Below are 16342 nucleotides of genomic sequence, written 5' to 3'. Positions count from 1 at the left end.
TATCTTCTTATGATACAATTAATGAAAGATATACTTCAAGTCTCACTTTTAGAGTGGGGAAATCTGTATTTGTCTCAATGCCTCCTGACATTCTCCTGGATTTGTAATGTTAGTTACATTCCACTAACTTTCTCTTCTAAAACCCCATGACTCTTAGCTATGAAGGTTCTCAAGTAAAATCAATTAGATGAATGTGGCATGTCTACTATCTTTTGAAATCCTTTTTGAACATTTGTATAACGATAATATATCTGCAATTCCATAGCACGATCCTGATTTCACATATATTTTAGTATTGATGTCAATTTATATATTAGATCTTATGTCAGTCAGTTTTTTGATTTTTAGTTTTTGTAATATGATCACTATAGATATGTGAGATCTTACAACTTTGAAGTTATAAGTATATTTTAAAAGAGTTCTTACTTTAAAACTCTAGGTAATCTTTGAAAGACAGTAAAAAAATTAATATATGGACTAACATTATATGTAATCTTTAAATGAAAATAGTGTCTTGTTGTGGCCTACCTTACAAAACATAAAATGAAAGCATGTTGAAAATTAACTACCTTTTATCAGAAATTTACTTATCAATGTGGGATAAGACCAGAGATTTTGTCACTCATCCAGAGTCAGAATGACGTTTTTAGTCTACAGGGCCATCAAAATTCTTTCTCTGTTGAGCTGTGATAAAGGGACTGGAAGGGACTGTTTGTCTAATAGGCTGTTGACCTACTGGGATTGGCTTAGAGGATGAGACTCTTACTTGAAGTCAAAATCCTATTATACATAGCTCAGTGTGATAAAACTTTTATTACCTATTACCTTATAAATTTAGGAATATAAGAGTTAACATAAAGTTAGGATTTTATACATCTGAGAAAGTGTTATCCTATTGACCTGATTCTTGTAAGCACTTTTTCTGCCCTTAAGGGCTCATCATAATTCTTGTTTTTGTCCATTCATAAAGCATATGTGTATCTCTCCAGTATCTCTCTTGCATCCTTTTATTTCCTTGGCCTCAGAAATTCACTGTTTTGAGTTAGAATTGATCAGTTTATAACAATACAAGTTCAATTTGTGACTGAGGGCTCTTCCCACCTTTGTTTGCCAAGTTCTTTTCAGAATCCCCTGAAATGGGAACAGAGCTCTTTCCTTATTCACTAGGGATGGCCAAGGGAAAAATGGGCCCTTGGACAATGTCTAGACCATCTTTGTGGAGCAGATGTTCTAACAGTGGGCCCTGGTCAAGGTGGCAGCTTGGCGTTGCGGGAATTCTGGGCCTTAGAGGAAAAGCAGAGCAACATTCTCAGCTCTAATATCTGGGATGAAAGAAAGCATCTATAGAAGAGCAACAACGTTTTCAGATCTTCCAGGCACCAATTATTATGCCAGTATAGCTAACACGCTTCTGGATCTAAGAGCATATTAAGCAAATCAGGAATAATGCTGTCCCTCTTACATTCACTCTTTATTTCTTCTTAGTTATATGTTTTGTTTTGTTTTTGGTCTAGCATCAAATTGTGGCTTTATTTGATTGAGGAATTTAGAAGCATAGTAGGATAATCTGGTCCAAGGCAGTATATCTTTAAAAATAAGTATTCTTACAGACCACCACAATATACATAGAGGTGTCTATCTAATACATACATTTCTAACAGTCTTATTATCAGAAATCAATTCTGTGCCTTCAAACAGAAAGCACCCACTTGTCCAGCAGACTCTTGTTCTATGCATCCTCCCTAAAGTATTCACTCATTCCTCCAAATTTATTCATATTACCAATATAGTTATTCGCTAACATCAACCTTCTCTCAGGAAACATCAAGAAACTTTGGTATCAAGATGTTTGTACCAGGAACAGCTACAGTGGTGTTCCAACTGGCTGATAATTGTTTGCAACCCCAAATTCTCCAATTTATCTTACGTTGATAAATGTCCATCTGCCACTGTTTGACAAAGGAACATTCAACTACTTCTCTGAAAATTTTCTGGGAGGAAGCACCTCTCTTCCCAGCTCTAGTCCGGGTTCTTTAACAGCATTTCCAAACAGCACATGCCCTTCTGGTGATCTTAGCAGGCTCCATCGTTAAGTGGGAAAACTTTGAAATTGATCAAGTTCCAATTGCCATGTGCCTTATTTGACGTTAGCCTGTGTTTGGACTTTTATCCACTTCTCAGGATACAAAGGCCAGGAGACTTAAAAGAAAAAAAAAAAACTTAAGGGATGGACAGAAGGAAGGGACACCATTTCCTGATAATAGTATAATTCCAAAATTAGTCTTAAACACAAAGGAGGGAGGGGACCTTGACATCATTCAATTCCCACAGCTGGTATAGCTAGCAAAGGTCCAAATTTTGGACCCCTACCAAAAATTTCAGAATGGATCTTCTTATCCTTTGTTAATTATAAAATAAATAGATTTCCAGACTTTTTGCAAAGGAAGGGACTAAATAAACAGTTTGAAAATGATAGGGAGAGAAAGAAGATAAATTTTGTACTTTACTGGCAAGATAAAACTGATCTTCAGCTCATGGGTATTTTCTACAAGTTTGTAAGGTTAACTAAAGTAGATTAAAGAGGACAATAAGAAGTTTTTTGTTCTTCTCTCCAGAAAGTTTTCCCATCTTTATTTTTTCTGGTAACATTTCCTAGCCCTTGACCTCAGGCATGTGACACAGATGCGGTCCACGAAAACATCCCACTGCCTTGGCCATAGTCATAGGTCCGTGGGTAAGAATATGATATGAGTAGGGTCGATCAAATTCCTTCTGTAAGATTCTGAATAGATTCTGTAAGAAAGAAGTTCTTTTCCCTGGAGTTGGAAATAAATTAAGGTTCTTCAGTTTCAAGTATTGTAAGCCAGTGCTGACTACTTAAAGGGAAAAAAAAGCGTTTATTAGAACGAGAGGAAAAGAGTAAATAGTGAGTCACAAGGATCCCCCTGGGTCAAGAGGAAAGGGGCATTGTGATAAGCAGTCCCACTGGACTCCAATGGGAGAGGAACACATCTCCCAAGGAAAATCCTGTTTCTACTGAAGACAGAGGCAAGTGGCTCTGAGCAGGCAGAAACAGATGTCTACTACAGACCAGGGCAGCCAGGGCATTTTGCCTGATCTGTACCTGCAGTAGCTTGAGTAGAGCCAGAAGCATAAAAGGTCCAGATGTGGGGCTCCTGGGTGGCTCAGTTGGTTAAGCATCCGACTGCAGCTCAGGTCATGATCTGACGGTTCATGAGTTCGAGCCCCGCGTTGGGCTCTATGCTGACAGCTAGCTCAGATCCTGCAGCCTGCTTTGGATTCTGTGTCTCCCTCTCTCTCTGACTTTCCCCTGCTCATGCTGTCTCCCTCTCTCAGAAATAAATAAAAAACATTAAAAAAAAAAAAAAGAAGAAGGTCCAAATGAGCAGTCCAGGCACCCTGTGTTTCAGCCTGCTTAAAACAGTTACACTTTGGTTTTTGTCACTTGCACCCAACAAAGTCCTGAGCAACATCTAGTTTTCATAGGAGTGATTTTTAGGACTATAGGTTTCTAGGATGTCCTTTTGAAAATGAGAACCACCCTAAATTTGCACCTAGTTAATAAGACACGTTTCTTGGGATCTTTGTGCAATAAATTCCCAAGCTTTGCAGTGTCTCCTGGAGCCAATGCTTATCCTTGAGAGAACTTCTGAAATCAGGCTTTGGCTGTGGGGTTCTCTTTCAGGAAGACTTCAGTGGGCATAGGAAGAGACAAACTGACAGGCAATCTCTGAATGAGACCTAGAGATTATAAAGATAAATATAAGCTCTTTCTCTGTGGTTACTATTAAAAACTCCTTAGGAACTTCTTAGAAAGCACATCTTGAAGTTACCACTCCTACACTCTCTCACTGTCCCTATTATTATGCTGGTGTTTATGGGTCTCCATGTAAAATATCTCACCTCGGAATAGCTTCTGGTATTTGGGGATTCAGTAGGAGTGCGTAACAGAATACTCCTTTCTGCAGATGTTGGGATAATAATGTGTATGTTTGAGGGGGGAAGTCCCTACTTTGTGTTTTCCAAAGTTCTTGTCAATTTCTGTCAAGGCAGAGAACACCGTTGGCAGCAGTAGGGAGGTACAGGCTTCCTGTTTATACTTTGATCAAATATCAGACTGAACTCCATGCAGTTTGATGAAATGGGTGGTGAACAGTGCGTTTTGACAATGTCCCAGCACTTATAACCGTGTGATCCATAGGGCCTTCCTTGTTACTTTCTTGGAAAACTCTACTAAGATAAATATCTGTGTTTAGAAGCGAAAGAAAGTTGGTGTAGAACTATCAATCAAGTAATTGGCCCTTAATCTGAGGAAGAACAGCCTTTCAGAGAGCTGCTCTGAGAGGTCAAAAAGGACAAGATGATATTGTTGAAAAAATCTGGACACAAATGGACAACTACTCAAGATTGGCCTTACTCCAGTAAATAGGAATATGACCTCTCTCTAAATGCTTGGAACCCTACCAACGCAAGATTTTATTTAGGCCCAAAGCACTCTCATTAAAATACACTTAAACTTGACAAGGTGTTACTCATTACATCCCAGTGAGAATTGTTCTAATCACTGGGGTTTTTTTCCCCAGTTGAGATAAAATTCATATAAAATATACCACATTAACCACCTTATAGTGTACAATTCATTCATTTTCCTATATTAACAATGTTGTATAACCACTGTTACTGTTTAATTATAGAATACTCTTATCACCCTCAAATAACAGTTTGTTTTTGTTTTTGTTTTTAATATCAGGTTGCTATAGGAGCTTTGATCCTAATAAAGTTTACAAAAGGAGAGAGAATAGGAGGGGCGAGTCCTTGGGGTGGACATCATAATAAAAGATACTCTTGAAAATATTGATTACAGTTGGCTGATAAACAGTTGGTTGATAAGAGATATATCTCTTAAATTTTATGTGAACAATACAGAACAGAAATAATCTAATTCTTAAATAGTGCTTAAAAACAGTCTCATGTCACTGAAAACCACTGAAATTTCAGTCCTTTCTCATACCTCCCTGAACAGAATGGCTAGCTCTCTTCAGACACTGAGTCCTAGATAAGCTTGCTCTGGGATGTACCTGCACTAGCCAGGAGAATCTTCTTAACAGGAGTAAAGTCGAGAGATGACTTAGAGTTGATACAGCTGTCACTTGGGCAATGGCAACTTGTATGTGTAGGCTAGAAACCCTATTTCGTGTACTTCCTGTACATATTAGGAGAAAGTAATTAGGAGGTAAAAAAAATCCAGAAGAGTGCATTGTACGCTGGCTTGAAATCTCTAAATGAGGTCTCTGATATTCTGGTCAAAGATGAGTTTCATCACACCAAGTGACTTCACGCTCATACACCAAAAAGATTTGGTCACGAATGTCTTTTGCAAAGGAACTTTGTTCTCTTAAGCCAAAGGAAGCAAAGATGGTTTTTGAAATTTAACCTTAGGTTCCTGTGTACTAAGGTTTACCCACAGGCATACTAAGGTTTACCAAAAGACGAGCCTGAAGGGGTACAATAGGCATTACTGAATTATGCTGGTAAATAAAGCTGTTAAGTACTTCAGGTGCAGGCTGTGGAAATGATGGAAGGAATCTGCCTTGGGCTGTGATTATTTGCACAAAGTAAAATCCACAAACAACACTCAGGCTGTAAGTAAGTTTCCTGCTGTGCCAGTTTTATAAGAAAGGTGTTTTTCTTTTCAGTTGAACTTTCCATTGACTTAAATCATTTATTTCCTTGGAGGTAATTTCAGTACATAGCCAATGAAGTAGTTTACTGTGTTGATGTAAAAAGAAAAAGAAAAAGGTTGATAGCTCAGTATTCTAATTTATTTGAAAATACCTCAATCTGCTTGTTAGAACTTTAGGCATAATCTGTAATTATAACAGAGAAGTAGCTTTATATCAATCCAAGTAGTGTGTCATTTAGAATAAAAACTTTTTTTTTTCTCTTGCAATTTCAGTTGTTACAATAAGGCAGGCCTTTAGAGCAGGCAACTAGGATGACACTTGGTGGAGGATGGAAGGGGATTCCTTTCCCAAAGCAGTTCGCTCTCCATTTTTATGGGATGTGAAATTATACCATTAGACATTTATTTATTGGATCATAAATTTCTTTTGTTCATCAGGAAGAATCTACTTAAAAAGTGCCAGTACTCATGGGTAGGTGACTCATGAGGCAAGTGTTGCATTACATTTTAACTTGACCACTAGTTGACAGTGTACTGGGCGTGTTGGTTTTGTGCCTCACTCTTTCTTCCTAGTAATGGGAAGAAATTCCCATTCCCTTCCCTGTAGGAAGTGCTTCTCTCCCAGTCCAGACCAGTGCTTTTGTTGGGAGCTGCCAGTCAGAACATTCTTCTTTTTCATCCTGATTTCCCCGTGGCAGGTGCATGACCGAAAGCTTGCCCAGCCATAGTTCCCCACCCTTGGCCACAAAGATTGGGTCATGTCCCTGCATGGGTATCCAACTCAAGCCAGGACAGAATGTTTTATTGTACTTTTTCTAACTGGGAGTTGGTGGAAAAATGCTTTTCTCTCTGGAAGAAAGATGAGGACAGCCCATAGTTGCTTATGGCCATGTTTCCAGTCTCTTCTGACATCCCACTTGAGAGAATGAAGTCGCAATGAAGAGAGAAAGCAGAGATGAATGTTCTCAGAGTGTTGTGATAGTGTCTGAGACTCTCTATCCATTGTACTATATGGCCAATGGCATGCCCTTTCTTAGTTTGTTTATACCTGTGCCAATAAATCACCCTTTCTCCTTAAGCTATTTTGACTGGGACATCTGTCATTTGCAAACAGAGGTCTGAGACCTGAAAACAAACATTTTATAAAAGGATACAAGACAACTAGGGGAGGGGTATTGTTCTGCTCTAGGAATGTGTGTGGGAGGTGGATCAACCCTAACTGTTGTGTGTTTAAATGGAGGTTATTGTGTGTTAAAGTTACCAACATCTTTGCAGACTTTACTTTCAAGTGTATTGAGAGGTAGGACAAGGTGACCAAAGTCCCTGAGAATGAAAGCTAATATGACTCTGGGGCCCAAGTGCTTTGACAATCTCCTGGACTATTGAATTCAGGTTGAGGCATATGGGAGTAATGGGAGACCAAGAAAGTGCAAATATTTGATTTAGGTCAGTCCACTGACTCACTTTTTCTACCAAAAAAGAAGCAACATATAGGTCTTAAAGGAGTTCTTCTTTTTATCCATAATTTACCTTGGAATACATGCTTTTCTTTAAATTTATAGCTGTTCATAATACATTCAGGTTTTGTGGACTTTTCTTGTACTGGTAGCTTAAAGAAACAAATATAGAGGAAAAGTGGGCAAATAAGGTGAGATTTCATGTTTTCTACCCTCTCCCAAATCAACAGAGTCCCAGTGCCTCAGGATAATTTAATTTTGACCTACTAAAACATCAAAGGGACAAAATTAGACAGGATTTGTCATTAGAAAGCAAATATTTTTGTCAACAATGAGAATGATATACCTTGCAATAATATCTCTTTTCACTAGATGCAAAATACAGTTGATAAGTTTAAAGCTTCTCTCAGGTGAATTGGAGAACTTTCTCCAATGTGCTGTACAATTATTATCAGTTTCTTATTAAGCAACTAAGGTGAAATCTGGCTCTGGTGCCCTAGAATAAAGACCTTTAAATGGATAATATCCTTGAATGGGTTTTATTCCCTAAGTTTACATGGTTGTAAAAGCAAATTCATAAGCTATCATTATGTTCTGTGGAAAGAGAAAAACAAATTGACCTTCAGCATTAGTTTCAAGATGACTGTGTATTCAAAATAGAAAATTGAATCCAAACTCATATTAAAAGCTTTACCACATGGCCAGCATGCTGATGTGTCTCACTTTCTGAGGCCACCACATCGCCCACTTTCTCCTCCTGCATTTATTTCCACGGTCCTACTCTTTTTCCAGAATTATTTATGAGTAATAAAGGAAACCAGGGTAAGAATAATGGCATGTTTCTGGCTTTACAAGAGTGCCACACACTAAAGGAAGACATTCGTCCAGGGGCCCACAGTTTTGTAAGAGATCCACCAGGCAGAATGAGGGTTGATAGCGCTGCTGCAGAACAGAGAAAAATAGCCTTCTGTTCAGAGGTGCGCTGGCACGCTGGGTAGGGTAAGTGGCTGTGTGGAGGCTGATGGCCTAGGTGTTGCTCACACTAACCTGAGGCAAAGTAACCAACACCCCTAAGCCTCCGCTTGTTCTTCTGGAATCCAGAAATGTACTTACTTCAGAGCTTATTCTGAGACTTAAATACAAGTGAAGTGCTTAGCACGGTGCCTGGCACGTAGTATCCAATGTTAACTCATACCATTGCTGATGATGACAGACTGAGGGGTCTTTCTCCCCCAGTGTGTGTTTATAGTCTCTCAGAGAAGACTTTTTCAAAAACCTAAACCAAAAAGGCTATTAAAATCTTTCTGAACTACCCAGATTTCCTCCTCACCCAGCCTTCCCTGCTTGTTTCTGGCTCATTCACCTATTGTTAAAACAATTATTATTATTATTATTTAACTTCCTTGTGCCTGCCTTAGCCTACAGGCCCATCTATGCTTGAAGACAAACTCATCTCCTTGGTCCACTCAAGAGCTTCTTCCCTCGGCTCTTCCTTAGAATCTCCCTTTCCCTCACTGGCCCCCAGCTTGTGCAGAGACACTTATCAGATCTATAAAGTCCAGCTTTTCAGCCTCAGAGACTTTTCCTTTAAGGAACCGCTTATTCATTTTCTGCCTCACTTACAGTAACAGTGAACCCAGCCTGGAGTCCGTAGTTTGTGTAATGTAGCTATTCGTGCAGAATGGAGGCCAGGCCAGGCCAGTATGCTGCCTGGTACTGTGGCCCTGCTTTGGTTGTGTTGGCAATAAAACTGTATACCTTGCACAACCCAGGGCCAGCGTGCAACTGTCACATGGTAATACTGACCTCTAGGGGCTGTCTTTCCTTCATGTAGAGTCCTTATCTTCTCATTGAGTTCCATGACTGTGATGGCAGCTTCTTGCTTAGCTGTTGCCAAATCAGTTTGCAGCTTTTTCAGTTTCCTTTTGTGCTTTAGTTTCTTAAAAAAATAAGAGTTTCCGTCACTAGAGACAGATGCCTCAAAGGAATAAAAAGGAACTAATGCAGTCTGAACAAACATGGCCTTTGAAGCCCAACTTAGATGAACTGCTCCTGGATTATCTAGCTGAAGCCCTTTCTGAGGTCTGTGAAACAGAGTGCACGCGCCCCTGTTGAAAAAATAAATAAAATCCACTCTCTACATTAGGGTATCTTTTACCCAATTCAAAGATTTTCATGTGCATCTGAACCTTGTATTTTGGTCGCTTCTAATAGAGGCAATTAGAGAGCAACTGTAGTTGGTGGTTGGCATTTTACCACTGAGGTGCCAGTGCCTAAAAGGGTCTGACTTTTTTTCCCAAACTGCAAGCAAACCCATGTGAAATAGAGCCTTGCTTATGTGTCATTTTCCACCCTAACACCATAAGGCTTTGCATTCAAATAAACTCTGAAGAGTGTCATCCTGCCATGAATTGCTGACTTCTGCAAATATTTACTGTGGTATTTATATGGGAAAGTGGTCAGGGGTACAAATGGTTAAGCAGTAGAAGATAGGAATTGCTTGCTGTAAAATAATCTGATGACATCTAAACCTTTGAAAGAACTGCTTTAGGAAGGTGTTACATAATGCAAGTGTTCACCTTTAGACTTTATGACTACTCCTTTTATGGGTGGCAAAATGAATTTGATTTGTCAAAATTAGATTTAGCTGTCTCTACAGAGAAGCCGTCTACTGTGAAAAGTTTTGTATTTGCACTTCTCTGATGTCGCCTTTCCACTGGCAGGCTCACTTTGCCAAGTCTTTGTGGACTGGTAATTAGGAAGCCCAGAAAATAAATGACTAACATTTCTTATCAGGCATAAATCTTGAGATAGGGGAAAGGAATGGCTTTTGCATATCAAGGGAAACTTCACATAGAAAGAAAACTTCAGGTAGCAGGGAATGGATTCCTTTTTTTGGATAGTAAACCCTGTAAAATCAGTTTGTCAAAGATGGGATTAGATAGTCATAGACCTCCCATTTCATTCATTCATTCATTCACTCATTCATTCATTCATTCATTCATTTTTTAGTGAGAGAGTGAGCTGGGGAGAGGGACAGAGAGGTGAAAAGAGATAGAGAATTTCAAGCAGACTCCATGTTGAACATGGAGCCCAACACAGGGCCTGATCCCACAACCCTATCATGACCTGAGCTGAAATTGAGAGTTGGACACTCAGTGGACTGAGCCACCCAGGTGCCCCTAGACATCCCACTTTATTTATTTATTTACTTACTTACTTATTGTTTTATTGTTTTATTTATTTTATTTATTGTTTAATTTATTGTTTTATGTTTTATTCATTTTTGAGACACAGAGAGACACACCCCCCATTTATTTATTTATTGTTTTATGTTTAATTTATTTTTGAGACACAGAGAGACAGAGCATGAGCAGGTAAAGGGCAGAGAGAGAGAGAGAGGGAGACACAGAATCTGAAGCAGGCTCCAGGCTCTGAGCTGTCATAATAGGGCCCAGTGCGGGGCTCAAAACCATGAACTGTGAGATCATAACCTGAGCTACAGTCAGATGCTTAACTGACTGAGCCACCCAGGTGCCCCTAGACCCCCCATTTTAAAGACAGTTTGTCTTTCAGACTGAAGCAGGATTAGGATTTCATGAAAGCTGAATTAATGACATATATGTGGCTTAGAAAGAATGTGTTATTCAAATGACCATGGTAGTCATGGAGCTTCTTTAAAGAGAGTGGGAAGGGTAGAATCTGGGATGGCTCCCCAGCACAATTGAGTAGAGAGGTACCCTGATCCACCACATGAGTTCCTAGTTGTGCTCATTTCATCATTGTGCTAATTATGAAGCACCCTTTTGGTGTCAGGCACGATGCTGTCCAGCACGATGCTGGGTATTTGTTAGCTGTGTTTCCTATAATAAGTTACTAGGTTGGCATGGTCATTGTTACCTCTCTCTCTTATTATTTGGTTTCTGTCAGTTTGTGCATGAGGACCTTGTCCATTCCAGGTCTGAGGTGATAACGCCTATGAGGCCCTGTGTGGTCTTCCATGTCCTTTCCTGATGCTACTTCAAGACTGACCATACTAAGATTTTTCATGCTTTGTTTTTACCATTTAGAACTTAGGGGCTAGGAAGTGGGAGGAATGATGCCAAAATTGAGAAAGTAAAGGACATGAGGGAGAGAATAGCAAAAGGATTCTGAAGACAGCACTAATTGAAAGTTTCAAAGGACCACCTGGGTGGCTCAGTTGATTAGGCATCTGACTCTTGATTTTGGCTCAGGTAATGATCTCATGGTTCGTGGGACCAAGCCCTATATCCAACTCGGTGCTAACAGGGGGAAGCTTGCCTGGGATTCTCTCTAACCCCTCTTTCCCCCCCTCCTACACTCTCTCTCACAGTGCTCACACTCTTTCTCCAAATAAATAAACTTAAAAAATTGTCAGAAAAGAGCCAATAACGGCATGCCTCCTGACACATTAGGGATTAAGTGTGTGGGTGAATGTTCCTTACACTGAACTATACAAAAAAGTAATATAGGGTAATGGATAGGAATAGAAACCAAGAGACAAGTGACAAATCCAGAGGTAGGGCAAATTAATAATTTAATCTAGTTATTAAGTATATGGATGTTTACTATGAAGTTCCTTCAGTTTTTCTGTGCTTGGAGTTTTTTTTTATAAGGAAATACTGAGAGAAGTAAAAACAAAAGATTTCATTTCATCACATTGCTTCTCTTTTAATTCTTTTTTTTAACACTTTAGGTTGTTTTGTTTTGTGCCTCCCCTGCCCCCCCCCCAAAAAAAAACCCCCGCAAATCCTCTAACAAGGATTGCAAGTGGTTTTCTTAGAGGTAATCAGAGCTAACACTCTGAAGATATGTAACGTAGAAAGAAAGTAAAGGTTGTGCTACTGCATGGATTTCCACTGTTGGCAAATAGGTCTCAGTCCTACTGGAAAACTTCTTTTTTTTAATTCAAGTTAGCTAACATATAATCTAGTATTGGCTTTAGGAGTAGAATTTAGTGATTTATCACTTAGATACAGTACCCAGTGCTCATCCCGACAAGTGCCCTCCTTAATACCCATCACCCATTTACCCCAGTCCCCACCCACCTCTCCTCCAACAACCCTCAGTTTGTTCTCTATATTTAAGAATCTCTTATGGTTTGCCTCACTCTTTTTATCTTATTTTATTTTTCCTTCCCTTCCCTTATTTTCATGTGTTGTTTCTTAAATGAAACACATGAGTGAATATGATACTTATCTTTCTCTGACTTATTTCACTTAGCATAATACACTCTTGTTCCATCCACATTATTGCAAATGGCAAGATTTCATTCTTTTTGATTGCTGAGTAATATTCCTGTGTGTGTGTGTGTGTGTGTGTGTGTGTGTGTGTGTGTGTGTNTTTATCCATTCAACAGTTGATGGACATTTGGGCTCCTTCCATAGTTTGACTATTGTTGGTAATGCTGCTATAAACATTGGAGTGCATGTGCCCCTTCAAATCAGCATTTTTGTATCCTTCGGATAAATACCTAGTAGTGCAATTGCTGGGTCATAGGGTGGTTCTATTTTTATATTTTTGGAGAACATCCATACTGTTTTCCAGAGAGGCTGCACCAGTTTGCATTCCTAAGAACAGGGTAAAAAGGGTTCCTCACCACATCTGCTGTTTCCTGAGTTGTTAATTTTAGCCATTGTGACAGGTGTGAAGTGGTATCTCATTGTGGTTTTGATTTGTATCCCCCTGATGATAAGTGATAAGCCACCTGGATGTCTTCTTTGGAAAAGTGTCTATTCATGTCCTCTCCTCCTTTCTTCACCATATTATTTGTTTTTTTGGTGTGAGTTTGATAAGCTCCTTATAGATTTTGGATACTAGCCCTTTATCCAATACATCATTGCAAATATTTTCTCCCATTCTGTTGGTTGCCTTTTAGTTTTGTTAATTGTTTCCTTCACTGTGTAGAAGCTTCTTATCTTGATGAGGTCCCAGTAGTTCATTTTTTGCTTTTGTTTCCATTGCGTCTGAAGACATGTCTAGTAAGAAGTTATTGAAGTCAAAGAGCTTGCTGCCTGTATTCTCCTCTAGGATTTTGATGGTTTCCTGGCTTTTCCCTTAATTCTTATAGATGGTATTCACATTCTGAAATCATGTCACAATGATTCATATGGAGATAAGCATTTTTTTTTGGAAACTTTTCTCAAAGTAAGCATTGATAGTAAATCAACCAAAGCAAAAACTAAGTGTATTTTTCAAAGACTTGGTGAGGTGGCCATCAGGAGCTAACATGGTGTCACCAAGAAAAAGTCTTTATCAAGCTACATTTCTGTTTTGATGGGATGAATTTATGGATAGTGACTTGATGAATATTTCTCCATGGAAAGACATAATGCTTCTCAATATCAGTTAAACATTTCAGCTTTCAGTTAGAAAAAACTTTATTCCTTAAAAAAAATCAAAGTTCTAGACTACCTTTTGTATTTCTCTTATGGTGATGATATGTTTTGCCTTTATTATTGTTATTATATTTGTATATTTGCCTTATGATCTGAAGAAGAAAGTGAGGATATTTAGTTTGGAGACAACAGTATACAGGGGAGTCATGACGTGTGACTTCAGTGATCTAAGGTACTATTCAAGAGGAGAGGAAGTTGAGTTAAACAGTATTATTTTAGAGATACCTAGGGAACAATGGGTAAAAAAACTCAAGAGGAGGCATATTTTGGCACTGTATGAGAAAACACCTTCCAACAATCAGGGCTGCATTCATAACAAGATAGGATGGGTCCTGGCAAAGGCCTCCTGCTCTGGGAATGATCAAGCAGAGACGGGATGAACATCTTCAGGCAGGCCCGTGGTAACCTCTGGGACCTGGGTCAGGAGGTAATTAGAGGTCTGGCTTACTCCCAGTTCTTTCCACCTCTGGCTCCCTCCAATCTCTGAGGAGCACAGCACATTCATGAATGGACACCTCAGCCCTCAAAGTCTCTAAGGTGGGTACAGTTTTCAGGGATCCCTTAAAAATAGCTCTGGAATTTGTGAGATGTTCCATAGAAAGGCCAGAAAAGGCCAGTGGGGCCCTTAGAATTCAGGGATATTGTGTCCCCAAATGTGCAAACTTTATTATTTAGCTATAAGGGAAAGGGAAAGGAAAATTTAGATTTAAATGAAAACTTGAATCAAGAATCTAGATTAGTTCTATTGGGATCTTTTGGTTGTTGAGATAAATTTTAAGAGTTTAACAACTTTGTCTTTTTTTTTTTTCTTTTCTCCAGACAGAACTGCTGTATGCTATTAATTTATAGGTCTAACCAAGCCCTTTGGGCATTTCTAAAAATTCAGTTTGCCAACATGTTTTTTATTAGTCATAGACATCAAATGATTTCAGCAATGATAATATTTTCCTTTGCTTTTTTGGCATTCTCTAGCCAGGCAACCCAACTGTTGTACTTGAATGTAATTGAGTCTGTTATTGTCTCCTTAGTAACTAGGAACTCCTGTCCATGATTACTGAAAGGACAGGAAGGCTTTATAGCTTGAAGGTAAATTCCTATTACCTTGCTCTTTTCCTACTTCTCCTATAGGGTGGACAGAGGGAGGAAATCATGTACTTGTGCAATGTTTTGAAAAGGAAATATCTATCCATATCACATTGCTGAATAGCTTGCATTATACCAAGTCATCGGGAATTAGAAATCATCAGGGAACTATTTATAGATGAGTTTCAACACAAAGTTGCCAGCATTGTTTTAAATTTCTTGGTCTTTCCACACACTTTGAACTGTGGCCTCAGATTCTAAGGCCAGGCTTTGTCAACTATTGGCCATGAGAAATTGGGCCAGGCTTAAAATCCTTGATCCCATGTTTTATAGCTGGTGGAGAATCAGTGACATAGCACACAAATGACAGTACCCAGTACTCTGTTTGCAAAGTAGTAGATAGGTCTTTCTGTTTTGTCATTATTCCTTGAAACACATCAGGGAAACTCTCAACCATCTACTAAAAACACTAAGGTATCTTTTCTAAAGATGTCTTTGTCACACTTTAGAAAATAAAATTTGTTCTTTAACAAAACCAAGATTTGTCTTCTTTTCTTTCTCCCCCCCATTTTCCTCAACTTCCTCCTTCTTTTTCATCTTCTAAAGTAAGCTTTCTGCATAATTGCACTGATCTCCTCCTCACTTTGGATGGGTAGACAAAACTTAATGTCCTGAAAACAGATATGCAAATAGCCTTGATCCATTCCACTGCCAGAGCTGGCCGGATGCCTGGCAGAGTAGGTGGCTGCCTCTGTGGAATGATGTGAGAAGCTTTCTAAAGCCCTACCTCTTGCTGCCTGTGGCATCTATGTCAGGCTTGCCAGAGCATAGCTTCTTCCCACCTTGTCTGAAAACCACCCCATTCAGCCCCCCTTCATTACTTAGCATATATAACAAAGACAGGTTTTGTCTCCAGAGGGCCACTGATAAAATGCTAACTCACAAGGACATACAAGAGAATTTTATTTGAATACTGAACATAGAAGTAGATTCCTCCTTTCATGTCTTTTCTGTAATAGCCCATTGTTAATAACAAAATTAATTAAAGTGATGAAAGTGGCTTTAGGATACAAGTTGGCTTAAAAATCAGTTTTACATCTCTTTATTTTGTATTTATGCCATCCTCAGGTAAATATTTTAGAAGTCTAGGAATGGCAAATATGTGCCTTGTGGCTTCCTTTCTACTCCATGGCAGGCCCTCGATTTGGGGATTCTTTCACCCCAGGTTGCCTCGGTGGCTTCACAATCCTTAATCCATACTCCCAGCAGCCACTGCTCATTGATGAAACCTAATTGTTATTTATGGTCTTATCTCTGTTTTATCGGTGAGAGAGTTGAGGGCCCAAGAGAACTTGAGTAGATCATATTAACCATAGTCTCTTCGTAAGTAACTAAATTGACTTGAACTGAGTTCTTTTGATTACAAAGGCTGATTTTTCTTCTCAGTGGTAGTATAAAGTTTCACTAATCAATAGCACCATTAATTTCTTAAGTTACTTCAAGCTAACTTTGATAGTGAGAGTGTGAGTGGCTCTACTTGTTGGAAGTAGAAAGGCAACAAAACAGACTCAGTTATGAAAGAGTGACACTGAAGTGTGATGGTAAGGCACTTACAACATGGATTGCTATGATATCACTAGAGAACCTAAGAAATGAAGTAAAGCTTTAATGAACCCAGC

At 39.0% G+C, this 16342-nt stretch overlaps 1 protein-coding gene and 1 long non-coding RNA gene across 2 annotated transcripts in view; one reads left to right on the top strand and one right to left on the bottom strand.

Moving 5' to 3' along the window:
- Nucleotides 1–16342, bottom strand: part of CCDC192 (coiled-coil domain containing 192) — a 203210-nt gene that overhangs the window by 49130 nt on the left and 137738 nt on the right. Inside the window, 1 exon segment of the mRNA XM_039236709.1 lies at nt 8968–9100. Within this exon segment, the coding sequence (XP_039092640.1) occupies nt 8968–9100 (133 nt within the window).
- LOC120234748 overlaps nt 1–16342 on the top strand; it is a 245290-nt gene that overhangs the window by 190563 nt on the left and 38385 nt on the right. The window lies entirely within an intron of this gene.

The sequence above is a fragment of the Hyaena hyaena genome, unplaced genomic scaffold, assembly GCF_003009895.1.
Source record: "Hyaena hyaena isolate Hyena2069 unplaced genomic scaffold, ASM300989v1 scaffold_115, whole genome shotgun sequence".
In the NCBI taxonomy this organism is placed as follows: domain Eukaryota; kingdom Metazoa; phylum Chordata; class Mammalia; order Carnivora; family Hyaenidae; genus Hyaena; species Hyaena hyaena.
The sequence above is the reverse complement of the archived record's forward strand: the minus strand, read 5'-3'. Positions and strand labels throughout refer to the sequence as shown.